The following is a 26699-nucleotide window of genomic DNA, read 5'->3' as shown; positions in this document are numbered from 1 at the left end:
CACAGAATCTGCTGATCTTGTAGCAGCGGGGAGATCATTCCACAAATGTGGAACCGATCCTGATAGGGTACATTAGAGATTTTGTACCTTTTTGGGATGGCACCACAAGACATCGTTCGTTTGCAGAGTGTAATGATCTGGCGGATACACAAGTCTGCATTAGCGAGTGAAGATAACGGGTTGCAAAATCAGTGGTGGTCTTAAAGGCCAAGAGCAGAGTCTTGAATTTGATGCGAGCGACTATAGGGAGCCATTGTAACTCTATGAAGAGTGGAGTGGAGTGTGCCCTCTTTGGTTCATTGAAAACCACTCTTGCCACTGCGTTCTGGATAATCTTTAGAGGTTTGGTTGTGCAAGCTGGACAGAACAAGAGCCTGGACTAGGCCTTGCTTAGGTTTTGAGCAGGAACAACCGATGGAGAGATGGCCTGGAGGAGATGAGGTAGTTGGGTGGTTAGAAAAGAAAGAGGGGAGCGAGCATGTGTCGGGGTTGGGGCATGATCAAGAGGTGAACTGACTGCTGATGGTGGTTGTTTTCTTTTACGAAGACGCAAAATCATCAGCTGTTAAGTCCAATGGAAGTGAGGTTACGAGAGTCAGGCGAGTTGGTAGTACTGAGTTTTCGTAGAAGACTTCAGCAGAGAAAGAACAGAAGAGAGACTAAGAGAGACAGAGGTTAGCAGGCTTTTTAGATTTGCGGCATTTTCTCTCAGCAGACCTGAGTGTGTATATTGTGTATATATTTTATTCACATTATAAACTAATTCTTCCTACTATGGGAGTCAATTTGGGGCCAAATCATCTGTTTGGTTATAAGCATTCTTTCAAATATCTTTCTCTTTTTTCATCAGAACAAAGATATTTATACAGATTTGGAACAACTCGAAGGCGAGTAAATGTTGACAGAATTTTAATTTTTGGGTGAAGTATCCCCTTAATGTAAAAAGTAAAAGTAGAAGAAATGTTTTAAAAATAAAATATTATCAACCTCCAGACAAATCTATATTTAATTATCTTTAGTAAATCAGGTCTTAGTGCAGGTTTCCCGGGTTACTAACTAACTTCATACCATATGAGAGATTTTTCATTTGACTTATTTGCACTTCTGCAGTAGAAAGTGAGACTATTTAGTCACATTAGGGTTTCATGCTTTCTGAATTTACATTGTAAAATTTTCTATAATTTTATTATGCACTAATCCACTAATTTACAGTAAAAATGTAATTTATGAAATTCAACAAATTCAGAATTACATTTTCCCCTTTACTTAGAGTAATAATAAAAATAGATTCAGCAACTCTAACTTTTTCATATATTCCAGAACAGCAACAAGACTACAACCTATCTTTAATTGAATCTTTGAGAATAACCTGAAACTTTAAACTGATAGTTCAGAATGTTCCTCGTGGATTTTCAAGCCTGTCCTTTAAATCATGAGTGTTACACATCACATGCTTCAGCGGCTGCATGGGGTATCTGTGTGCATCTTTTATGTTTGCACAGCACTGACAATCTCCTCCATAAACACAACAGCATTTGAATATGTTGGAATGTTAACACTTTAAATAAACATATGTTAACTGATAAAACAATAAACAAATATCCAAAGATGCACGAATATAAAGAATTAATTTTAATGAAATACATTATTTCGAAAGGTTGCGTCTCGAGTCCTCCGGAGGCTACATCATCCTCTGAGGGATGGGGAGGGTCATCAACGAAAAATGTAACTAAGATTTCCATTAAAAGTAGTAGATAATCACAGGTCGCAGAACATCCTCTTTGCTTTTCTGAAAATAAGACAGCCTCAATGACGTATGCAGCCTCAAAAGTCCAAGAACCGAACTGAATATCGGGAGAGCGCAATGAATATCGGGATAGCCAAAGCTGTGAAAAACCTTAAAACCCGCAGAAATAAGGTCGCATTTTAGGGCTGAATTTTAAGCAACCTTTGAATCGAGACAGCTTACCAGCCTACAAGCAAACAGCTGTGTTGCAATCGGTCTTAAAATGCAGCCTTCAAAGAACGCAGACCCCAGAGAAACATATTGAGGTGTTAGTGATTATTATCAGAACTTATTATCAGAAGAGCGCCCCCACATGGTTGGAGTTGCATCCCCAGCTAGCTGGATGTAAAAGCCACAAGTTACAGGAGCAGCAGGTACTGGACTCATTTCGAACTGCACCACAACGTTGCCTGTGGGTTGTTATATCGAATTTGTATTAAACATACAATGCAAGTTAAGAAAGTCATATTCCTATTTACAAGGAGAAATACATTTTATTCCTACTGGCCACATTTCACTTAAACCAATTGAAACAGCAAGTAATCAGAATTTTGGTAATTCCTATTTTCTTTAAAGAATTATGTTTTTGGAAAACAAACTCAATGACAGTGGTCACATTATAATAAAATAACTGCTGAATACAACACGCACATTTATTTTTTGTAGAGGACATATTTACCCTAAATTACTCCATTTAATGATGTTTTATTAACAAAGTTCGGGAGGAGCACGTGCAAATAATTAAGCAGCTGCACGGCATCAGAAATCACGCAGCTGCCCGGCATTAGCAATCACATCACTTATCCTTCCAAACCAGAACGAGCCCTATAAATCGTGAAACCTCCTTACCTCCTTCATTCATAGATTTTTGCAGCATCCCACCTCCACCCCGACTCCTCACCATAAAAAACTATTTTCTACCCAAAAGGGGGGGAAGCGCTCGGGGCACGGGCAAACAGAGACCAGAGCCCTCGCCCCGAACAAAGGGGGAGCGCTCCGGGGTCGGGAGAGAATGCCGACCCCGGAGCCCTCTCCCCGGACAGCACGCCAAATACGCATACTAAATTCTCAGCGTATCCACGCTGCCCCCCCTTTAATTATTTGCTAAGGTGAACTCGTGAAATGGACCATGGAGAGATACTAACAGTCAGCACAAAGCAGACTCATGCTGACTGAGCCATTTAGCCCTAAGTCTCTTAGCCTTTCCTCAAACCCCTTTAAAACACAGGGCCAATTAGATGGTAAAATATGAGCCATGGCAGATATGCCAATGCTATGAAAGTTTTAAATACTGTGTCTGCACTAGAAACTCTGTTAGTCAAGTACAAGTTACCTGACACGATGAAATGTGTCAATGTCCAAGAAGTATATTGTTATGTGTTTCTTGATGATTTTGCCTCAATGTTTCATTTTTTCTGTTACTTCAATGTAAACTGAGACAACAGGACTGCACAATATTTATAGTTGGAACACTCACAATAAGTTTTAATTTGTTCATTGTGCTTAAAATTAATTATATTACTTTTCTACAAAGAGTCACAGAAGAATTTTTACTGTATGTTGGGGCTCAAATATCTACTTAATATGCTTGCAACTTGTCATGGCAAAAGCATTCAATTTGTCAATCACTCAGGACCATAATACATATCATGACATTAGTTCCTTGCCTTGTTATGTAAGGCGTAGCCTGTTTACTGTCACCTGTTCCGTATATGGGACACCTAAGTTTGCGTCAATATTGTGCATGTAATTTCTAATCGAATCATGCCAAACTATATATCATTGGAAAGGTCTAAGACTCTAAAATACAGATTTCTTTGGTGTTTTTAAAATAATTTAGAGTAATTGATTATTTTTTATAAAGAGTGTGCTTAGATTTTTTGTTATCCTTTTGCGACCGGTATTTTTTTAATGTATTTTTTAATCAAAGAAAAACGTAAACTTTTTTTATTTATTTTTTACAATAAACCTAACAATATACCTTTACATTTTTGTGGTTGTGTGATTTTTTAGCAATAATCAGCTACTTTTCTTCTTTCAAACAAGTATAACCGTAAGTCAGTATTCCAAAGAATTCATGAGTAACCGACATTTTAGTTCCAACATGCGTTTTCATGTGAAGGCTCAAAAAGGGCTCAAACAGTTAACAGGGATAGTTGACCCCCCAAAAAAATTCTGTCATCATTTATTCACCTCCATGTGGTTAAAAACCTGTACACAACTTCAGTGGAACATTTTTTGTAGAAATGTCTCAGCGGTTTTCTGTCCTTACAATGGAACTCTATTAGGGTCAATTTTGTTTGGTTACCCACATTTTTCAAAATATCTTCTTTTGTGTTTACAGGAAAATTATGTTGTTTCACACAGTGTTGCATTGATTATTATAAATGATTTATGTGTGCACACATTCATTTTTTATAAATTCAAAAAGCTCCTCTCCCCATCTCAACAACAACTCTTTACAATATGTAAGCAATGAAAAAGAGTTAGGACTATACTCACTGTCCAATGGCCAGGCATGTTTAGCCCTCCCCTGCACTTACAACAAACCAATCAAAAAGGGAAGGGCAAAATAAAGCCCCACCCTACTTTTTAAAATTTCAGAAGCTATTTCACTTGGGTACACTTACTTTAAAGAAATCATGCCCCAAAAAGAAACACCAACATTCTAAATTCAAGTCATTTATTTATATAGATTAAGGAAACAAAGCATACATGCAAATAGACACAGAAGATAGAGACAATGTTTTTTTTAATAAAAGTGACAGAAATAACATTAAATAGATCATATACCATAAATTCATGTTCATATATACCCTGAACCAACTATATATAATACATAAATACACAGATTGCGTCAGATTACTATCAACAGAACCCCAAAGTCTAACAAAGAATCTATCCCACAAGTTTCCCAACATCTATCACAGACAAAATGATCAATACAGAAATAATTCTTGGGTTATCCTGAATCGCTTCTCTTGCACCGATCTGAACTTCAGTCTTCATAACTAGACATCTATCCTTGCAAGTGTTCATTCATTCTCATCCAGTTTCTACAGGAGGGTGTTTGCTTTCTCATTTCTTGTAGCCACCCACAGATCCCCGCATGAAGTCCTCGAATCGTGGAAGTGAATGCTCAGGAGCCGCATAATCTTGTTTCTGCTGGGCTGGATAATCTTTGTGCTCCTCGCCTGCGGGTTCTCCTCTACGCAGACGGCAGTTGAAATCGATTTCGGGGTCACAGTCGGGGTGGGGCTCAATGATGCCATCTTTGGCTGTCTTAGCTGCTTCTGCTCCGTTGGCTGGCTGAGGGGCAAACTTCCCACAGTTGGGGTCATAAGGGTGGCAGTCGAGTTCCGAACCGGCCCTCAGGTCCTGATCCTCCGCTGGCGTGCAGTCCTTATCGTAAAACACGTAACAGTCGTAACCTTCCTTGGTCTTCCCACGGATACCCAGTCGGTGACGGCTCTGATACTGGGGGATGCCTGGAGGGGGTTTCATGAGAGCGGCAGTCCCGCCCATCAAACAGTAAGGATCGTAGCGAGGATCGCAGGCCAGATTGTGTGGTGCCGGCTCATCTTTTGGAACGTAGATAGGTGAAGTGAGTCCAGATAGCTTGCCAGCTGTAAGGGGGTTGCAGCCCTCATCATACAACGGGTTGCAAAACTTATCTTTTGGGGCCTCGCCCTCTGCCGTTTGGGCTGCAGGTGCGGCCACGTTGGCGACGCAGAGGGGGTCCGTGGCAGGGTTACATCCAGGATACAGGTGATACAGACCTGAGGGTCCTCTGGCTACCAGCTTGGGCCGGCAGTAGGGGTCCTTGGTAGGATCACAACCAAGATAACCATAAGATGGCACATGGCTGAGAGAGGGCTTGTAGCCGTAGGCAGCACGCAGGTGATACTGCAAACACTCAGTGTCTGAAGGGTTGCAGATACGCAGGAGCTCCTCCCTCTTCTCTGCTGACAGGAAAGGCTCCATGACCGGCCCATAGTAGTAGGGGCTGGGTCCAGTTTTCAGCGGGAGGGGGTGTAGGGAGCGCAGGATGGGTGCCGGGATCTTTGGCTCCATTTGTGCAGCTTTCGGTCCATAACCGGAGAGGCAGTAGGGGTCGAGGTACGGGTTGCACGCCGTCACCGCTGCATGCTTTATCAGTAAAGGCATGACAAGCTTAGCTTTGGGCTTGCTGGTAGATTCTGCAATGCAGTCTGGGTCGTCTGAGTTGGCACAGGCTTTATAAATTTCACTCAGGTGAGTGAGGTAATGGTTGAAAGAGCGACCCTCTTCTACCCTGTGCTTATTCTGCAGATATGTGAGGTACATGCGGTCCATGCCCTCGAGCTGTGGAGACGATCACAGAGAAAAAACAAAAGCCAAATGTGTCAAATGAGTCATTTTAACTTGTGATTTGTCAGAAAGCTAAACGATGTGCCTAAATGTGACATCTAAATGAGAACCAATATTTAACAGCCCAAAATATACGATCCTGTATGTGAAATCCAGGCTAATATCTTGGATTACCTACAAGCATGAAAGTTTGATTTCAAGCCTTCATTTTACAATTAATTTAATCTGTGACATGTTTCACAATTCACAATTCACAAGTTTCACAACATGACAATTCACAATTTTATTTTCATGTAGTGTGTGGAAAACACAAATTACAAAAATAATTCTAGATCGAATCTTTATGGCAACAGTTTTAGATTGTAGGTAACAGGTTATAGTTTGAGGTTACTCACTCCCTCCTGGTTGTTGGACTCCATGTAGTATTTATACCAGCCCCAGAAATCAGGCTGGCTTCTGTAGTAAGCAATGTTCCTCTTGTTGCGTGTCAGCTTATTCAATGGAGATACGCTGTCTGTGTTCTCCTCAGCAGCAGCTTCCATAACTGAACCGGTACAAGACAAAAAGCAAAAATGAAAAACATTTTACATTTTGCTGCATATGATGCTGCCTTCAGGCACTAAAAAGGACTCGGTGGCGTTGAAGTGTCATGCTCAATATTTAAAGTCCAAGTGAAATAAAAAATAACAATTCCTATTTTTTCATGAAATTTTTTTTTTATGCGTGTTCCATCACAATATTCATAAAAAATCTGAAAATGCCATCTTTGATGAAGCATGTCAGACGGCTTGGGCGAAGCATCTGTAAACTCCACCCCTTCAACGGTCAGTCTGCTGCCACTTCCTCATCAAAATACAACGGCTGTTTTTATACATCCAATCATATCGCAGAGAAAGATGAAAGCCACACACACTATTTTCTGCATTCAAGATTCCATTTCAATCGGAAATGTGTCAAAATACAGAAATAAAAATGATCGCAAATTCCAGTTCACTGGGACTTTAAATGACATCTATATTCTGTGTAAAAATATATTCTTGTCAATTTTACCGTAGTTATGTTTTGATCGTTAGGTTTAACCGTTTAGGGGATGTTTGCTATTTTTCTAATATGGAAGAATAATAAAGGCAGGTATATTCAAACTTTGTGAAGTGTGATGAATAATAACGACAGAGGAGTTTTAATCATTATGTTATGAGTTGTATATAAGATATTGCAACGAGAAGGAAGTTTTCCCATGTCAGACTCAGGTTACAAATAGAGACAAAGAATCACTCAATGGTGCTGTTGTGGTTCCATTTTTAAAACGTTCGGCATTATGATTCATATTTAATGGCTGTTGCTGTGACGTGAGTGCTGTTAACCACACTGATGATGATATAATTACACAAAAAAATCATACTTACCATTCTTGTCTTCATGGTGCCCTACAGGGCCAGCACTCAGAAAGTCTGTGTTGGACCACATAATAAAAAAGTTACAAAATTGTTATGCCCAAGATCCTCAAATGGAGAAACATCCCAACCAGCTACAGTTATGTGCCCCTATGAGTGCAAAGCATGCATTTTTCTCATCATTCCACCGACTACAATCTCTCCTCTTTGAGAGTGCATTTTTAAGTGCTTCAATTTCCAGGACCCCCTGCAAGTCTACCTGTTAAACTACAAAGAGATTGAAAACTAGCCCAGGGCTCCTGCTGTAATTATCATAGTGCTGTAAAATAAAATGAAGGATGTAAAATGTTCTGTACATGCAAAATCATTTGTGGAATGTACTTTACCACTAGGGGGTCTTTTAAAATGTTTATAGCCCGCAGGCTGTGTATTGTAATGTTTGTATCTGTTTACTGTGGAAAATGTTTCACTGACTGACAGATTTTACTGTAGGCCTACTTTGCGAAAGTGTTTATAAAAAGATTAATTTTAACAGCATTGCACAATCTTATACAGAATAAAGAACCCAACTCATGTTACAAACCCCTTAGGACTTTAGAGGTAGTCGGCTTCATTATTATTGACTTGCTTTTTTTTGGGATCAATTTTATTTGTTTATTTCATCTCCACAGTAGCATTAAGCTGCATAGTATTATACCTGAACACAATTCACACAACTCACAAAAAACACAACTCATATTTGCTTTGTGAATGGCCCCTTATGGCTGAAAAAGAAATATGAGAGAATATGAGAGAAGCTGCATATTCTACAAATAAAGCTGAAATTATACTCACCACGTAAACGCTATCAATTACAAATAGAGTTTCTATAAGTCTTAATCACTTTCTGAGATATGAGTTATGTTATAATTGTATTTAAGTGCATATTTTGTCTTTAGATTAAGCCTACCTGGCATTAAGACTGCAAGGGCAATTCCACAGATCATAACGTATAGAGAAAGCCTGCCCATTGTTTTTGTGTTACTGGCACCTATATACAAAAAACATAAAATAACAAGAGTGATCTTAAATATTGAATATTTAAATAAGTTGTTGCAGACACATCCAAACCATCTTACAGTAAATTTAAGGTAAGTAGTATATCAGTATGCAGTAGGCCCCTATGTGTCTTCCCTCAAAATCATATCTATGGCCTTTGCACTTAAAGGTACAGTTCACCCAAAAAATGAAAATTATGACTTAATTTACTCGAGTTGTTCCAAATCTGTATACATTTCTTTGTTGTGATGCACACAGAGAAAGATATTTGGAAGCATACTTGAAACCAAACAGTTCTTGATGACCATTGACTATTAGGAAAAGGACAACGTTATTCCATGGTGGCCAAGAGCTGTAAGCATTTTTCCAAATATCTTTCTCTGTATTCATCAGAACAAAGAAATGTATGCAGATATGGGACAACTCGACGGTGAGTAAATGAAGACAGATTTCTCATTTTCAACAGTTTCTTTATTGCAATTACACCATCAGAGCTACAGAAACACCTTTGCAATTGCAATTTTGGTTATATTCTTTCTTTCTTTGTAAGTGTGAACACATAACTATGTAAATTTGCCAGTTCTGACTACAACATTTTATTACATGTCATATCCCTTTTTTTAGAAGATGATGCAAAAACGAAGCAAATGATTATATCTTCATTTACCATAAAATTATAGAATATACAACAATAATGACAGTATGGCAGAAGCAGAAGAAGTAAAATACCAGTCAAATATAATGGGATAAATATATACAAGATCCCAAAATATGATGGTTAAAATATATTAATATTTTAGTAACACATTGAAAGATCTCAGCACCTGCCAACTAGATAAAAAGAGAGTGTGTCATGAGCTCCTACCTGTTACAGCAGGAAGTTTTGAAGATGCTGTTAAACGGGCTCTGTAGGGGTGTACTTAACTCTTTACCCAGCCCCTGCTCTCCCCTCCAAACCCTCTGAAGTGCTGCCGTGCAGCGCTACAGTTTTAAGGAGCTCGGTGATCATTAAGAACAAAAAGGCATGTCATATGAAAGGAGCGTGCTGTTACCCTTATTGGGATTGGCTCTCACTAAAATCAGCTCATGTACCAATGGGAGTCCTGTAATTAGTCATAGGAGGAAAAGCAGCAAGATCCAACTTGGTAGAAGGAGCCGGAGGGATTTAGAAATAATCAAGGAAATACCATTTTACTGGTTGATGAATGGGGTGCCATCTGTCATTAATCTGAACTCTTCCCCTATTCTGGCAAATAATTATTTTGTTTGAGACAACATGTGCAAAGATCAATGTCAGATTTTATCACCCTAGTTTGTGTTTATTATTCTGTATTCTGCAGATACGCTTTGCTTTGTTTTTCTGATTTATTAGGATAAAAAGTTAAGTTCTACAAAATTCTGTGTTTCTGGAAATCAAAACAGACAGCACAACAACATAAAGCATGAAAAGACCCCTGCTGGAACACCCCCCCCCCCAGCATCCAGCAAGCAGATTCCTGTCAACAACTTTTAGAAGGTGTTATCTAGCAATTTCTTCACACTTTCTAAAAAAAGAAGAAAAACTGTCTGATATTACCACTTTTATGGCCCTAACGTGATAGTTCTGCATGACGGCTTGTCATATATCATATAAGGTAGTTTCTTTATAAACTGCAAAGACACTTGATTTCAGTCTCAATCTATTGTTAAATAGTGGAGTATTTGTTTCAGATGTGACATTTACATTTAGTCATTTACTAAAAGTTCAGGGAGCAACAAAGCGATATGGGCAATTCAGTGAAAATGTCAACCTTAAGTTTTTACCAGCGATTTTTACTTCGGTAACCGCACAGATTTTAACATTTGGTGGTTCAAATACCCATGTGAGATCTCTCTTCAAATTTGTAAAGCATTTGTTTTATTTTTAGTGCATGATTTTTTAATTTTAAGGATTGTCACATCCATAACACCACATATTTCCCCCTTTGTTTTAATATATATATTTTCATAGACTGACATTTTTTATGTTTAGACTCTATCAACAAGGGTTCAGTAAAATATAAACAGATGGTTCAATATAATTGTAACAAATTCATTATCAGAGCATTTTAATGTCACGTCCATAATGCATAATTCTTTGTTGAAACCAGTAACTTTATATTGTCTCCTAATGTAATAAGGCTCATGTATGACATATCGCTTGTTGCTCCCTAAGTCTTTGGATGAAAGCGTCTGCTAAATGACTAAATGTACATGTAAATAATGCAAAATGTCACATCCATAACGCTGGAATTGCCCATTTGTCATACAGGAGCAATAGGTGCTAATGCCAAGTTACTAGTTTTCACAAAAGCCAGAACAATATCTGTTGAGAAAAAGAGAGAGTGTAAGTTTTTTCCTTTTCTTTTTCATTTGTCTGTAAAGTATACACAGAAGAGATGGGTTTTAAATAGTTTTTTGAATGTTGTGAGATATGTTTTTAAGGGAATGAGTTGGGGAAAATGTTCCACCAGGAAGGAGTTGTGAAGGAGAATGAGCAGGAAAGAGATTCACTGCCCTTTTGAGAGGCAATACAAGACGCCGCTCATTTACTAAACGCAGGGTTCTTGATGGGCTGTAGGAGTGTAGGAGGGTATGAAAGTAGGCCGGGGGAGATCCAGTGATGGTCCTGTAGGCAAGCATTAGTGACTTGAATCTGATACGGGCTTTAATCTGTAGCCAGTGGAGGGAGATGAAAAGGGGTGTCACATGAGCCCTTTTGGACTCTTGGAAGACGATGCGTGCTGCTGCATTCTGAACCAGCTGGAGTGGTTTGATAGCCTTTGCAGGAAGACCAGCAAGGAGAGCATTGCAGTAGTCCAACTTTAAGATTACCGGTGCCTGGATAAGGAGTTGTGCCGCAGGCTCAGTGATTTAGGGTCTGACATTTCTAATAAGGCAAATCGACATGACCGCGTTGTCTTTGCCATGTGAAATGCACTTATGAAGTTGATTTGGTATTTTATGTCATCGTATCCACTGAGATCATTCATCATCTGTCATGATGATGGGACGGCCGGATCAGCACATCCACTGTTACACATATAATTAAACTTCTGACTGGTTGCAAACAGGTGTTTCACACAGCACATAAACCTGCAATCCAAGCTGGAAGCAGCTGAAAACACCAACATGATATGGCCTCATAATTTTAACATACCACTTGTAGAAGAATGTGAGGTTCTCTCAGAATTTTGGAACACCTGGCGCCAGAGAAGACTTTAGAGAAAATGACTTTAGAAAATGACAAACATTAAAATCCATTAAAAAGCATTGGCACATTACTGAATGAATTGCTGTTATACTTGACTTCAACTTTATGTATTCATTGCTTTACAGCTTATGTCCACGAGAAGAATCACTTTTGCTCTATTATGGCTGAGAAATTGATTTGATCATTTCAGGAGACATACAATTTTTCGACAGGACTTGCAACATTGAAAAGATTCACAGATGTTTGTAACTTTGGGCACAGTTTAAGACATTTTTGAGTGAGTTCCAGTGGCAGTGGTCCTCGGGAAAAACATTTAAGGAAAGAAATTAGCTTTCATCAAGAAACATCAAAAGATTTCAAAGAGATGGCATTGCTTTTGACTATGGGAATGTAGACGTTTTTACTTACACTTTCCACATTTTACAATTCCAATGCTGCTATATTTCAAACTTGACAAGTGAGTTTCTTTTTTTTTTGTAAAGTATGTTGCAGAAACGTGGCAGGAAGGTCAAGGTGATAAAACTCATAGTGGTTCAGTCATGTCTGTTTACAAGATTTGAGACAAGCTACATGTCTACAAATGTTTTTCCATTAGCATTGTCTGAGAAAAACACAGCTTTTGTAAAATTACTATGTTTCTATGTGTCTCTCAAGCCAACAACACAACGTTTGCAGAAAACAGTACAAAAAAACTCAAGACTTCATTCATAAAAAAGATTCATTCTTGTATTTAAGTTTCAAAGTTGTGATAAAAGTTACAAACAGATAAAAGCACAAATAGGTAAATGTCTATTACAATAACCCAGACATTTGGTGTCATAAATAATAAAAAGGAAGGATTGTGCAGTTAACGTTTTGTCTCTTTTATCTTAGTTTGTAGCATAAATTTACATGAAATGAAAAGCATGACAGACACATCAGGTGTGTTTGGCTTCTTTGATTTTTATTTTTGCCCCAAGCCAGATATAACACCACATTAAAGAACTCACTTCATAAAGAAATGGTTCTGTAGTAAAAACACCTCCTGCTGGGGCTGAACCCCTAAAGGACCACAAGACATGCATTTATTTTTTAACCGTTTCAGAGTGCTTAACTTTTAAAGTAACATTCTCTTAATTTCTTTCAGAACTTAATACATAAAACTAAACACATTTTACTTAAAGACAAATTTGTTCCTAATGAACTCATTCTTCACCAGTCATTGGGGTCCGATGTTGTTTGGTTACAGACTGTCTTCAAAATATCTTCTTTTGTTTTCTGCAGAGAAAGTCATACAAGTTTTGCATGAGGGTGAATTAATGATGAAAATTTTTCATTTCTGGTATAAACATTGTCCCAAATCCCACATAGTGATGTAATGAACTGAAACACTAAAACGTGTCTGTGCTGCTGACTTTAGGAAATGTTTTGGGTGATGTAGGGTTGGTGCTGTTTTGGTGCTACATGGTGCTTAAAATGGTCTGTTTTATGGGGACTGAGCCTCCCCTTACCTTGTAAACCAGTGAAAGTGCCTCATTTTTTACTAGCATCTGGATAAAATTTAAAATTACCTGTAATACTGAATTAGGTAGAAAGCTATAGCTATATATTTGAAAACATTTAAGATCTTTTCAAACAAGTATACTTGTCTTCAAATGTGATGCTCAGAATAATCGAAAGATGAAAATAATGTTCAATCATAAGGTTTTTAATCACATTCTTGATATTGTGTGTGTACAACCATATTTTGCAGTCATATAAGGCCATCATATGTGCATGGCAGCAATCTAAAATGAGACACATATATGAAAAAAGTACTATATTTAAATAACAAAAATCTAACTGACATTAATTCATATTTATTTTTAGACAGCATTCATTATGAGTGGCAGAAAATTGAAAAAAATTGATTTGTGAAACCCATGTTCATTCAGTCACTGTGTTACAGAAGGTGGCTGCTGATCCGTGTCAAAACAAAATTCATCATTTATAATACATCAGTAGTTTGTTATAAATTATACATTTAGATATGCATTACACACCAATCTCACTGTGAACAGAAATGTGGTCTTGGATATATGTGCCTCTTAAAGTACATTTTTTAAAGAGGCATTTACAAATAATATGTCTGGTCTCTTTCTTACAGAAAACATAAATGGATAGTTCATCAAAGAAAAGACCTTCATTTATTTTTGGAACACAACTTAAGATAGTTTTGATGAGTTCCAAGAGCTCTATACGCCACCATAGACAGCAACGCAACATACACTCAAAGTGCAGAAAGGTAGTAAAACATCATTAGATAGTCCATGTGACTACAGTGGTTCAAATGTAATTTTATGAATACGAAAATACTTTTTGTGTGCAATTTCTATTTTCTGCATTAGTCTTAATGCGTGTGCAGATGTATACGCAGCGCTATGGAGCTATCGCAGGAGCCAGCATTCACGACGCATGTGTTATGGAGCTGACACAGGAGCCGGCATTCACAACACATGTGCTAAGGAGGGGACGCAGGAGCCGGTGTTCAAGGCGCATGCGCAGTGAGCTGACGCACGAGCTGGCATTCCCGATGCATGTGTTGTGGAGGTGATGCAGGAGAATTAATGAATCATGCACTATGGAGCTAATGCAGGAGCCAGTGTTTAAGACGCATGCGCTGTGGAGCTACCGCATGAGTCGCCGCAGGAGTCGCCATTCATGCACATGCACTGTGGAGCTGCTGCTGGAGCCGCCGTACATGATGCATGCGCTTTGAGCTGATGCATTAGCCGGTGTTGGTGTTGCATGCGCTGTGGAGCAGATGCAGGAAACAGCGTATTTGAGACTGACACTACTGGCTTTGTGCCGATTGAGTGGTAGTTGGGTTGCTTTATAAAACGGTCTATCCTGGTCCTTAATTCTGATTGGTTGATCCAAGTTCTAAGCTGTTATAAAATACCCAGAATTATAACTGCTGACCACATTATAAAGCCTTAATATCAATTTATGTACTTTATATTATGAAACCTTGCACCACATATGGAATAACCGTTTTATAAAAGCAATAAACCCCGTGAAGCAGTGGGCTACAGTGTATTTTATAACAGCTAAGGGGGTTTTAGGACAACGTTATAAAAAACTGTAACCCACTGTTTCTTGGGGCTTATTCCTTTAGTCTATGGCAGAGTCAGAAGAGTTCTGAAGATGAACAAAGGTGTTACAGTAATTCATGACAGAAGTTTCCTTCTTTGGTAAATTATCACTTAAAAATAATCCTTATCAAAAAGATAAACAATTGTTTACAGATTAACAGTTGTTCATGGGATTTGACATATTTTTGTTTTTTACACTGAGAAATGAACCTTTAAAGGCAGGGTGGGTGATCCTGTCTAGAATTTTTTTTTGCCATATTGGTTGGAAATCTCTTTACATCCTGATAGCAATCTATAAGTATAGCGGACATATTATATTTTGATAATTTTATATAATCTGTGAAAGGCGTAGGACCAAAAAATGTTCGCCCAATCAAAACATTCTGGCCGAACACAGTGACTGGCCATGTGTACATTTTCAGCCAACGTATATTGCATAGCACTGCGCACCCTGTTCACGGAGACATCATACGTCGACAGGGCCGCAGTGTGCTCACGTCTGCTTTGTCAATGCAGGCAGATGGCAGACAATCACCAACAATCAAACTCTCGTACGGAACCGACAACAGGTAAATCTGTGTCTGTTTGCTCAGTGCCTTGTATCACTCTAAAGTAAGGTGCAAATAAAAACAATAAAAAAATCTAACAATAAAAAACAGAACTATCCATGCAAGGGATTACAATAGCTTTTCAAAAATCCTTCATGAGAAAATAACAAATAGAAAACAAAGTAAAATTTCTGCTGATTGTCTATTAGTGGGAGGCTTTAAGATGAAGAGAAAAACCATTTGGCAGCAAAACATTGAAATATCCTGCATCTACCAGCCTAACAGCTAAAACGGTGACATTACTCTGGTCCATAACCCTCTGGTCATTGACAGGCTGATGGGAACATCTACAACAACCCACTCAAATGAAGCAGTGCCTAAACCAGCCACTATACGCCCTCCCCTTATAAATAACCTCCCTCCCCAGATGACTTTTATTTTTTATAGCAAAATAACTGAATTACACCAGCACAGTTAAAACTGTGTAATACCTTTATAACTCTGGACCATTCCCTGTAAACCTTCCCACCCACATCCCATCACAGAGGGAAGCGGAAGCCCTCTAAATAAGATCAGTGGCGTCCCAGTAGTTTTGAGAGAAAGCCTGAAGGTTTACTTGGCTTAGACTGATTATCGCGGCTCTCTCTGTCCAGGCCCAGCTCCCCCTCCAGCTGTTCCAGCTCCGATTGGTCCAACAGCTCAAAGTCCTCTGCCTCGCTGTCTGATTCCTCAGCCAGTGCCTGGACCAGCGCTAGAGGTACGGCAGCCTCCAGACGTTCCTGCATTGCGGCCGTGACCGCTGCCGTAATCATGTCTCCTGCTAGCCTCTGCATAATCTCAAGGGGTTGGACTGTAGGTTCTTCTTCTGACTGTGTGGACCCATACCTGCTGGGATGAGACAGAGGGGTGGGCATTCCAATGCTAAGATCTTCATCATCTTCTCCATTTGTACCCAAGCCATTGTCCATCGAGGGAAACTCAGGCAGTCCACCTGTGAAGACCTCCTCATCACTTCTCCGGTCTGAGTCTACATTAGAAAATATTTCAAAATCAATTATAGAAAACATCGACAGTCAAAAAGAACAATGAAGACCTAAACTTTATTTTTTTTAAGTATACTTTATGGCAACATAAGGCGGTCAGTCACAACATTTATGACACAATTCACATATAAGTTTCACAAAAAGAAAAAGGTTATTTATAAATAAATTACCCAGTCTGTTTTGTCGTTTATTGATAACACACACAGTTCCAGTTTTAATTTTCTGCAGATAAATGCATATAGAAACAATATTTTTATTTTAAATTTGGGAGAAATATTGTAAGTAGTTTACAGAATAAAGCAAAAATGATAATTTTACCCGAACATATACCTGTAAACAGTAAATAAAAAACGGAATATTATCAATTGTTTTTCTTAATAAAATCTAGACTATATTGACTATATTAATTAATATCTTTAAGATAAATTTCTATTCATATATTTATTCATCCAACATGTTAACCAGTTCCAGGAGGTAACTGCAGCTCTATAGTTAACAAATCATTAAAACACAACACACATACATTCACACACTATTCTTCATGGCAAAAAGTACACACATACCAAAACACTGCCAGAAAAAAATAGTGTATATGTAGAACATTTCATTGAAAAATCAATATAGCACACATCTGGGTTTTGTGCAGGCCATTTCTTTTAGGAGCTCGACCTGCAAAATTTTGATATGGGGATTGCACAGTTGTGTACATTTGATTTTAAGTGGAAGTCTGTACAGACTATAGCTAAAAAAGCAAATAGCATTCTTTCGGCCATTTTGTGTACATTTCTGAAAGATAATAGCGATTACCGTCTGAGTTTTCTGTCAGAGGCGTGTGTCCCTCTGAAAGGTTAAATGTACCATTGTCAGTCCATGTTACTTCAGAGACCTCTGTGTCTGATATCGACAGCTCTTTGCACACGGTGGAGTCCATCTGAAAGAGATTGGTTCAATATCAGTTAATTCTCACATATACAAATGAGGTAACGCTCACAGTTTTTAGTGGATAATCATAAACATGTGAGTAATAGCCTGCCAGTTGTGTGATAGCTGACCTTTGGGAAAAGGGAAGACAGATCAGCTTCAATGCTCTCTTTCTCGACTTGTGACCGAAGTATCCTTTTCTCTAGGGTATAAAGGAAAGTGGAGAATGCACATTATGAACTTCTTACAAATTTCCCCTGGTGCTGGTTTATGCTAGTCACCTCACCAAGGAAACAATCTAAAATTCAGATTTGTAACTGCTTCACATTTACCGTTGTGTATTCCAGACATACCATGATTCTCCTTGATTTTCTGAATGAACTCGCCAACTCCGAAGTCCAGTTTCTGCAGAACTGGTTCAAACCACATCCCAAACTCTTGTGATGACACCAACGGCCAGAGAAAAATGCCCAGCACTGGAGTAAACAGATGTAGAAACTATTAATGTGCGTGTCACGCTTACCAGTGTGTTTATGTGCTGACGGCTGGGAACCAGAGACTTAGTGAATGTCGTCATAGTTACACTACTAGGAATCACATGTCAGGTGTTCTAATGCGTTCTTGAGGTAAACCCAAGAACCCAAGGTAAACTTTGCCAATAGCAGCACGGATAAAATAATTCTTAAACTTAAAGAGCTGAACAGTGCAACTGTTATTAACATATTTATATGTCAATAGAACACCAAGGCACTTCACATAAGATAATAATTAGCCAGTGTTTTTGAGTAGAACCAACTTGGGCACTTACCTAAGATGTATGAAATAACAACCCCCGGAATGTAACGGCCAAGTATTGCCAAAAACGAACACATACTGCATACCAGCAGACAGAACTGTGGTAAGAGACAAATACAGTGTTTAAAATTCCAGCGCTGCCTCATACTGTTCTGCACAAAGAGTCCACAGTCAATGCATCCGTACCTTGCCTGGATTCTGCTGTTTAAAAGAGGAAGTCTCCTCAATGAACAGTTTGAAGCTCATCCAGAAGTCTGTGAATGGAGATCCTGACGCAGACTTGCCCTCCTGGACTGACTCAATGACATCCCAGCTAAAATTAAATAAACCACATGACATCAATGACCATATTTATGAACTTAGACTTTGCTCTTTTTTATAATGTTTATATGTTATAAATGCTATTTCTTTACTCTTTCTTGGATTTTAGAGTCACAGGAACCATTTGCATTCCTTTAGAAATACAAACTTGAGGACACTGTGTAGTGTGGAATCTATACTTCACTGTAATGTGCACTACAGTAGTTGCTAATCCACTTCCCCAAAGAGTTTAAGGTCATAACATGTTTTGTAATGTGCATAGAGGATGTGAATCTGCCTTTTATTAAGACAAAGAAGTAATTAAATTAACAATTATGTTATGGCATATGGGTTATGTTGCACTTGGAGTATTCAAACACACAGCATGAATGCACAAACAATTAAACTCAAGTCTTTTTAACAGACACTCATTGAAACACATTTAATTTTAGATTAAACTTTATCAGTTGAATTAAATGTCTATAACAACAGCATTGCAAGCTTTTGAAAACCATAAGTGTGTACGTGCATGTGTGAGATATAATTGTGATCCAGTTATAGCAATGAGCAAGAGGATTGTTTCCACTTAACACAACAATAGATTCATGTGATAATTGAAATCAGTCCACCTGGACATACCTGATTTATAAATGGCGGTTCCATGCATTGAAATTCTGCCTAAATTGAGGACTCGCCTTCTTTTATTGTTTCTATGATGCAAGATTGCTATAGAGGATTTGATGTGTTACTTTGCAGGTAAAGACCCTACTGACAGCTTAAGCTTGACAAACATTTTCACACATCAAATATTCTTTGGACCCTTTGGGTTTACGTTACATCCGACGTATCATGGTGTGTTTAAATATGTTTTGTTTTGGAAACTAGATTATTTATTGTAAATAGAATCCAGCAGTGGGCCGCTAATAATAACACATACAAATAGAATAGATATTTCATTGGTCAAACCTTGATCTTTTAGCTTTGAATGAATTAGCATGACTTTTCATACGAGGCATCTGAGAATTTCTTGGCACCCGGTGAGCATCTATTAACAGGCAGCCTGTTAATGCCCTTAATCTTGCATTATGCCCCCTCACAGCTGTTGCCCTGCATTTCCCCTTGCCAAAAACACAACAAACAACGCCCTCTAGAGTCCCTAATGTGTTCAAAAATATTAAACACAGATCAGGTGTGTTTAACAAAACATGCCAAGCAATTCGATCCTAGTTGTGTTTCCTGCAGGTCATAAGGCTGTCACCTCTACCATTGGCGTAACATGTTTCCCCACCGGAGGTTTCCTATTAACCGAGGGCACAACCGTGTGACTGTTAGGCAACAGAGCTCACATTAACATTTCACCATCGAGCATGTGGCTGAAGCGGTTCAAGATTAGAAGGAAAGAGAGCTTGCCCAACTCGGACCAGAGCTGATGACCGGAGACCAATAAGGTGTGATACCCACATGATGCAGTTGGCCTTGTAAAATTGTGGGGGGATTTAGTCACATTACATCTTTCGTTACGAGGTATAGATGGCTGTCTGGAAAAACTAATAGTTGACTGGTGCCATATGGTGTTTGATGGTCGACACTATTTGAAATCAAACTGCTTGCCATTTTTCCTGTTGGTAGCTTCTTAGTGAATATGTTGCTGACACTCATCAAAAATGTATAATTTCTTTAGAAGGTTTACAGGTATAGTTCACCCAAAAATTAAAAATTATTGACATATGTTGTTTCAAACCTGTAAATATTTTTTTATCTGTTGAACAAGAAGAAACATTTGGACGAATGTTAGCAACTGACAGTTCTGTGACATCATTCACTACCATAGTAGGAACAGTTATTGTATATTTCTTTGTTCTGTTGCACACAAAATAATATTTTGAGGAATGTAGGAAAGCAAACAGTTCTGGGGCACCTTTGACTGCCATTTAACAGATTTCTACCATGGTAGTCAATGAGGTATTTGCAGACGGGTCGATGACGTACGTCAACTAAAATCTCAGCCAACAACGGCATTTCGCTTCAGGATGCACATAGGATTACGATCAACAACGTGAGTCTAAATATTCAAACACTTTGCCATAATTCGACAACCAAAAAGGAGAAGCACAGGCTATCCGTTTCAAGGTACAACAAATATGAAAAAAGCAACGTGAACTTTTGGACTTACTAGGACTATCACAGAGGCGCTTAACAATACTCACCCGCACTGCTGACGGTTCGCCGAAATTTGAACGTTTTCTTACTAAACACATTGTTATGTCCTATGAGAGCGGAAGTGACCAGCTGTCAGAGAATTTAAAGGTCCCGTGCGCATACCACCATGGTGGCCAAGAACTGTCAGTTGCTAACATTCTTCCAAATATCTTTCTCTGTGTTCGACAGAACAAATACATTTATACAGGTTTAGAACCACTTTGTGAGGGTGAGTGATTCATGATAGAATTTTTTTGGGGGGGCGAACTATCCCTTTAAGACTTGGCTATGACTTTTGCTTTGTGAAGCACCTACAACAGGTGACTGTAGATTAAAAAAACTACGGCTTTAAACTGCTACGATTGTAATCTTTAAACTAACAAAGAATGCTGATGCTACTTGTCTTGTCCTCATACAAGCCAAGCGAAAAGTCCACTAAAATAACGTTAAACAAACCGACCGACAGGAAAAAATCCACATCCTCTAAATATTTTCAAAATCACAAAAGAAAAATATTACTATACTGTACAGTGAGGCTCTTCAACAATTGTTTTACCTGTCTATGGTTCTGCCCACAGACAGCAACACACAGGTTCCATTGCTGCCTGGCATACAAGCACGTATCAATAAGGCCCTTGTGACAGTCATCGCGAAATTCCAGCAAGCATATGTTCCAAAACAAGGGCCTGTCATGGAAACCGCTCGGCCCCTGATGAATCTAATGCACGACTGACATTTACAATGATTCAGAACATTCTCATTTCTGAAATGTGACACATTTAATGGATATGTTAGTACAGAATTAGCTTTCAAAACTGTTGGGAATAAATCAAATTATCTTTTGTTTATGAAATCTTTTTTTTTTTAAAGGTATGAGTTCTACATCTCTAGATAAACAAAACTAGTTCCTCTAAGGTTCCATTCCAATAATCCTGATGCCAGGTATCCAAACAACAACCCACCAATATGAGTACCTATATTTGTTAAATATTATCGTTTTTTACCTCAATGTTGATCCATGGTCTTCTGCGGTCATCTCAAAAGCTCTAGGTTTCAGCATGAAAAGTGTTTAGACTGTACTCGTGTCAGAAGGTAAGTGTGTCAGCTCGAATCACAAATGAAGTGTTGCATGAAGCCACACCAGCTAGTGTTTATGTTAACGTGGCCTGAGCTTCACTATTTCAACTGGTCAAGTCTAAAAATACCATAGTCACACAGCATTCCTCAAGCATCACACAGATAGCGCTGGACAAGCTGGTGGGGGCATGAAAACACACACGTACAAACACTCGAAATAATACCCCCTTAATACCCCCCTTTTCAAAGAATGAGACACTCTAGGAAAAGTATTTTAAATTTTTCTTACTCACAATAATCTCTACATGGGTATCCATCTTGAAAATTATCAATGAACTTGATTATTCACACCTTTCTCTTAATAATCATCTCTTATTGGTTGAAGGATGTTTGGTGCTCGTGACAAGAGGAGGTATTACATTATTTATTTATAAATAAATTGTAATCTTTTGATCTATGAATAGCTCCATGAGTACAAAGATAACATTTCAGATCTATAAAGATTTATTACGTACTTTTTTCCTTACAATATTACTAGAATTATCTATTAATAGTGTTTTTATTATTCAGTCATTTGACTATGATGGAAAGTCTATGCCTGGTCAGTTGGTCAGCAGTGAAGTGACGCCAGTCAGAATTCCCCCAATGAGCTGCTGTGTGTCTAGACACACCTTTTGTTTCCTAGATATTGGATTGGCTTCTTGGTTGGGACACTAGAAAATCCTACCAATGAGAACAGCGAGGAAATGTAAGGTAAGATGATAAGTCCTAAACACACAAATGGCTGTGTCATTATGAAGACCCAACATGCCTCTCATGGACAAGCAACAGACTGTGACACGAACTCAAGTTTCACAATATTAAAGCCAACACATGTAACCAAACATGTTATCGCATACCACAATGTACTGATAAACAAACACTCATCACTTTTATAAGGTATAATTGTTTTATAATGTATTCAAATTTTATGATCTTTCAGTGTAGACCACTTCACGAGATGTAAACACTGGTCCAGAGGCATGTCCGGTTTCATTTTTACTATTTAATTAAATATCTATTAAATATTATAAAATATATATATTTGATTAAGATTTTGAATTGTTGAGAAATGTTCGGTTGGTTGTATTTTGTTCAAACATTTGTGTAGTGTTAAAAATCTGAAACAGGCAATTCTTCGAGACCATCGTTGAACCAATGACTGTTTACATAAACCGAAGCGGGCTATACTTTTGGCTCTCTGATCCTTTGATTTTCTTATTATGTATTCTATCATTTGTTTTTGGGTTGATTAGCAATCGTTTTTTTATTATTATTAATGGGGTATATGCACACGGGACGATCACGTACTTCCGCTAAAATCTCATCCACTTCCGCTCTCATAGCACTAAGGGGATTTTTCACAAAGTGATAATGATGCGTTTAGTGAGAAAACTTTCAAATTTCAGCGAACCAAAAGCACTACATGCGACAATTGTTAATCCAAATATGAAATATTCTGTTATCTCATGTAATTTCATACCTGTATAAATTACTTTGTTCCGGTGAACACAAAGAAAGATATTTGGAAGAACTTAGTCATTTTCAGTTCAGGGACATCATTTACTACCTATTATCTATTAATATGTGTAAAAAATTAAATTTACTTTACATTTCTATTGTCACAATAGGCCTACTAAACTTTTATACACGATAATCCTGGCCAACATTCATGACGCCATGATTATTGTGATTTCTATTAAAATGTTTTTTTTTATCATTTTGTTTATTTTGGTCAATGAACCACTCTTAAAATATGAGTAAGGCAGAGAGAATGTTTGTAACCCTTGTGGTTCTTAGGCAAAACTTTAAATACTTGTTGAATTTATGAAAATATTATGATATGTGTCAAATTAAAAATAATCACTGTTATTAGTGATAAATGGGTTTTTTCATATAGCGGCTGGTCAATACTGGTGCATTGTGAGACCCCTACTTTTGAAATTGTCTTTACGTTTTCTGTTTTCTTGGTCAAGTCACTATATGCGAAAAATATTTTTCGACCTCAATATTAATGTTACTCTTTTATTATTTAACACTTAATTTTTTCAAAACTAAGGCCTTTAACCAGAAAACAGATCTACAAATTAAAAGTTTTTTGACATACACAAACACGCGGTCCCTTGATCCCATTACTATGGAAGGACAGGGGGCAGAGGGGGCAGAGTACAGGGGGAAGACAACTGTTTAAACACGGCTCACATCAACAGCAGCAGGCAGAAACAAACAAGTTTAGGCAATGCAGCAGCTGTTCTTCAAGCAGCCGAGGTTTAATGAGGCCTGCCTCACATAAACACCACACTGAGGATTACTGAACTGGCATGTCATCCCTGACGCACAACGGTGCCACTCCATTTGTTTTCATCATAACTACATAAACAATGACAGGGCAACTCTGGTCAGATGACAGCATGGCACAACAACCGGATAAAAATAATAGAAAGCCGAAGGCCATTGATAAGGAGTTTTGGATCAAGCATTACGCTACCTAAATTCAATAACTATGCAAAATTAGACTGCTGTTTGAATAATTTCACACGCAAAAAAGTGAATAAAACATGTGTTTGTACATTCAGACATAATTTACACACGATGAAAAAGTTCAGCATAGTTGTACTTGTTTTGAGCAGGTTTGTATAAATGTATTTTTTCAGGAACTAATCTTGATCCTCACAGTACCATGGGAACTCACTGCCAAACATCTCAGAGCTCACATGATTGGCTTTATGAAGTGCTGCAGGTCATCAAAAATGCCGATTAAAATGTATAGACCCCCCTCTAGTGGTTACAGGACGAACTGCAGCTATTACCCAAGAAACGCTTTTAAAAATACAGAAATGTTACGAAATAAATATCTTGCATGACGTGATGTTAAGAGGTGTGCATGCTTTTTACCTACCTGCTTGTCATACTCCTCCATAAAGCAGCTCCTATAAACAGGAAAATAGAAATCAATGGGATCTGGCAGTAATATTGCTTATATAAACAGCAATAAGGTCAAGCACAGGCTATGTCAAAGTCTTGGCTTAAACATTCACAAGCAAGTACAGTACTACAAAGCAAGACGATGGTTGGCCAGAAGCACAATTTTTGAGAGGCCACCCAAACTGTTTAATTATAAGACAAATAGCTTTGCTAAGAACTAGAATGTACAAGACAATTAAAATTTCTCATGAGACTGGTGACCAACATATCTATACTTGCTGCCATTCTTATGAGTCACCACAGTCGAGTGACACAATGATGCTGTTATGGTTTGACACAAATCCACACCTCTTGATCTAAAAAGTGCCACATCTCTCATTAGCTGTATCTTCACTAGAACAGCAAGGCACAAAGAGATGATGCTGAATAATCGACATGGACTGAGCGACACCAACCTGTATGGAAAATTAAAACATATATAGTCATTACTCTAAATACACGACTGAAAAAACAAAAAGAAGACCTGAATTTTTCTCAGATATAACTTTAACAAAAGTTATAAAAAAAGCCAAGATTGCCATATGTCATTACAGTTTTAACAGCATTAAATACCAATTATTTTTATTAAAATTACAATCTTTGGTATTTTAATCCAGGCTTTTGCTGTGAGAGTGAAACTAAAACTGTTATTTGCCTAATTCCAGAAAGGAACACCAAGTTAGTCCTGTTAACCTAGATACCGTTTATCCGCATTTATTCAAGCTTTCTTTGACATAATTTAGATGTAAATCATTAATCCCCTGGACTATTTGCACTTGCATAATTGTATGGAATTGCATTCTATACCATTTTTTATTACATTTAAAAATATTTTTTACCTTTAATTTTAAACGTGTATTTTGTTCAGGGTAAGAGAACAGATGCTCAGTCACTGGCACAATATTTTGCTTATAGAAAAAAGCTGCATTCAAGTCCATTAGAAAAACATAGCCTACACAGAGAGAATAGTCTAGGGGAAAATGCCTTCAGGGCTAGTTAACAGTTAGGCCTATACTGATTAAGTTAGACTGAGATGTGTTGTATATTTGAACACTATAAAATATAAGCCGCATTTTAATGCAACATTTGATTCAAACTTCAAAATGTTTTAAACGTACCTCTATTACGTGCGCATTTTGCATTCAACAATAAGTGATGTCATATAAATAAATGCACAAGTGAAATTGCGCTGAGTCATGTGTCTCACCAAAAGACAATGTTTGTAGTTGCGAAGAAAGCGGAAGTCCATAAAGGTCTTTTCCAGTTAATCAGCTTTGATATTCGACAGAATGGATAAGTGCCTGCAGGATGACAGACAGCCGTGGGATGCTCTTCCTCCTTCTCCGCCATCTCTCCACCTGACTTGAGCCCTGCGCTTTCACCCACGGGCTCCACCTCTGAGCCAACCACGCGGTCACATCCACCACGATGAGCCATAGCATACGAACGCGCGCCCGGAACAACCACCTCGCGTGCACTGCCGCCTGCAGTCTAGTTTGTTGTTGTTTTGTCACTGACGTCACTCAGAGGCAGCCCCGGTGCCCATTACGTCATCGCCCGGTCAGCTGTTTGATTTACATCTGGCTGCTCCTATATCACTTAATGCACGGAATTAAAGCCGAATCAACGTATTGTGTGTTATAGTATTTTATATATGATAGCCGTTATCTTAATGCGTTGTTTCATCTATTATTCTACATTTCAACATCACCCTTTATTTTTCCTTTACTTCATTAAAGCTTGAATCAATCTTTTGAATTTATTATTCTTTATATCATTTTCAAGTAAGGTCTAAACAATAAAAATATATATTTTCCAAGAATATCAGGAACAGTAGGCGAGCTTCTTTAACCACTAGGGCGCAGTGTGCTTTACTGTAAAGTACTTACAGAAACAACCC

The 26699-nt window shown here is 38.1% G+C and overlaps 2 protein-coding genes across 3 annotated transcripts; both read right to left on the bottom strand.

Annotated features, from left to right (window-relative positions):
- Positions 1-4614: 4614 nt before the first annotated feature.
- On the bottom strand, positions 4615-9500 carry and2 (actinodin2). The gene is made up of 5 exons (XM_056744161.1): positions 9434-9500; positions 8480-8560; positions 7543-7587; positions 6532-6680; positions 4615-6130 (listed from the first exon to the last, which is right to left on the bottom strand). The coding sequence occupies exons 2-5, from the start codon at positions 8538-8540 to the stop codon at positions 4865-4867; spliced, it is 1521 nt and encodes a 506-aa protein (XP_056600139.1). The 5' UTR covers positions 8541-8560; positions 9434-9500; the 3' UTR covers positions 4615-4864.
- Positions 9501-13466: 3966 nt separating this feature from the next.
- retreg1 (reticulophagy regulator 1) lies at positions 13467-26276 on the bottom strand. Of its 2 annotated transcripts, XM_056744294.1 has the most exons (9): positions 26007-26276; positions 25109-25215; positions 24735-24765; positions 18407-18533; positions 18234-18318; positions 17779-17901; positions 17557-17627; positions 17312-17435; positions 13467-16488 (listed from the first exon to the last, which is right to left on the bottom strand). In XM_056744294.1, exons 1-9 carry the CDS (start codon positions 26234-26236, stop codon positions 16034-16036), a joined length of 1353 nt encoding a protein of 450 aa, XP_056600272.1. In that variant the 5' UTR covers positions 26237-26276; the 3' UTR covers positions 13467-16033. The 2 variants fall into 2 exon arrangements, with proteins under 2 accessions (XP_056600272.1, XP_056600273.1); XM_056744295.1 differs by lacking the exons at positions 24735-24765; positions 25109-25215; positions 26007-26276 and adding an exon at positions 21724-21905.
- Positions 26277-26699: the final 423 nt, after the last annotated feature.

The sequence above is a fragment of the Triplophysa dalaica genome, chromosome 3 (genome assembly GCF_015846415.1).
Source record: "Triplophysa dalaica isolate WHDGS20190420 chromosome 3, ASM1584641v1, whole genome shotgun sequence".
NCBI classification, from domain to species: domain Eukaryota; kingdom Metazoa; phylum Chordata; class Actinopteri; order Cypriniformes; family Nemacheilidae; genus Triplophysa; species Triplophysa dalaica.
This window is presented reverse-complemented; position numbering and strand designations above follow the sequence as displayed.

Excerpts from the sequence above, each read along its gene's own strand:
- retreg1 (XM_056744294.1), bottom strand. The coding sequence starts at position 26,236 with ATGGCTCATCGTGGTGGATGTGACCGCGTGGTTGGCTCAGAGGTGGAG. Across the intron at positions 25,216-26,006 it reads ACTACAAACATTGTCTTTTG|GTTGGTGTCGCTCAGTCCAT; the intron begins GTGAGACACATG and ends TTTTCCATACAG. Across the intron at positions 18,319-18,406 it reads AACAGCAGAATCCAGGCAAG|TTCTGTCTGCTGGTATGCAG; the intron begins GTACGGATGCAT and ends CTCTTACCACAG.
- and2 (XM_056744161.1), bottom strand. The coding sequence starts at position 8,540 with ATGGGCAGGCTTTCTCTATACGTTATGATCTGTGGAATTGCCCTTGCA. Across the intron at positions 7,588-8,479 it reads CCTTGCAGTCTTAATGCCAG|ACTTTCTGAGTGCTGGCCCT; the intron begins GTAGGCTTAATC and ends GGTCCAACACAG. Across the intron at positions 6,131-6,531 it reads AGTCCAACAACCAGGAGGGA|CTCGAGGGCATGGACCGCAT; the intron begins GTGAGTAACCTC and ends TCGTCTCCACAG.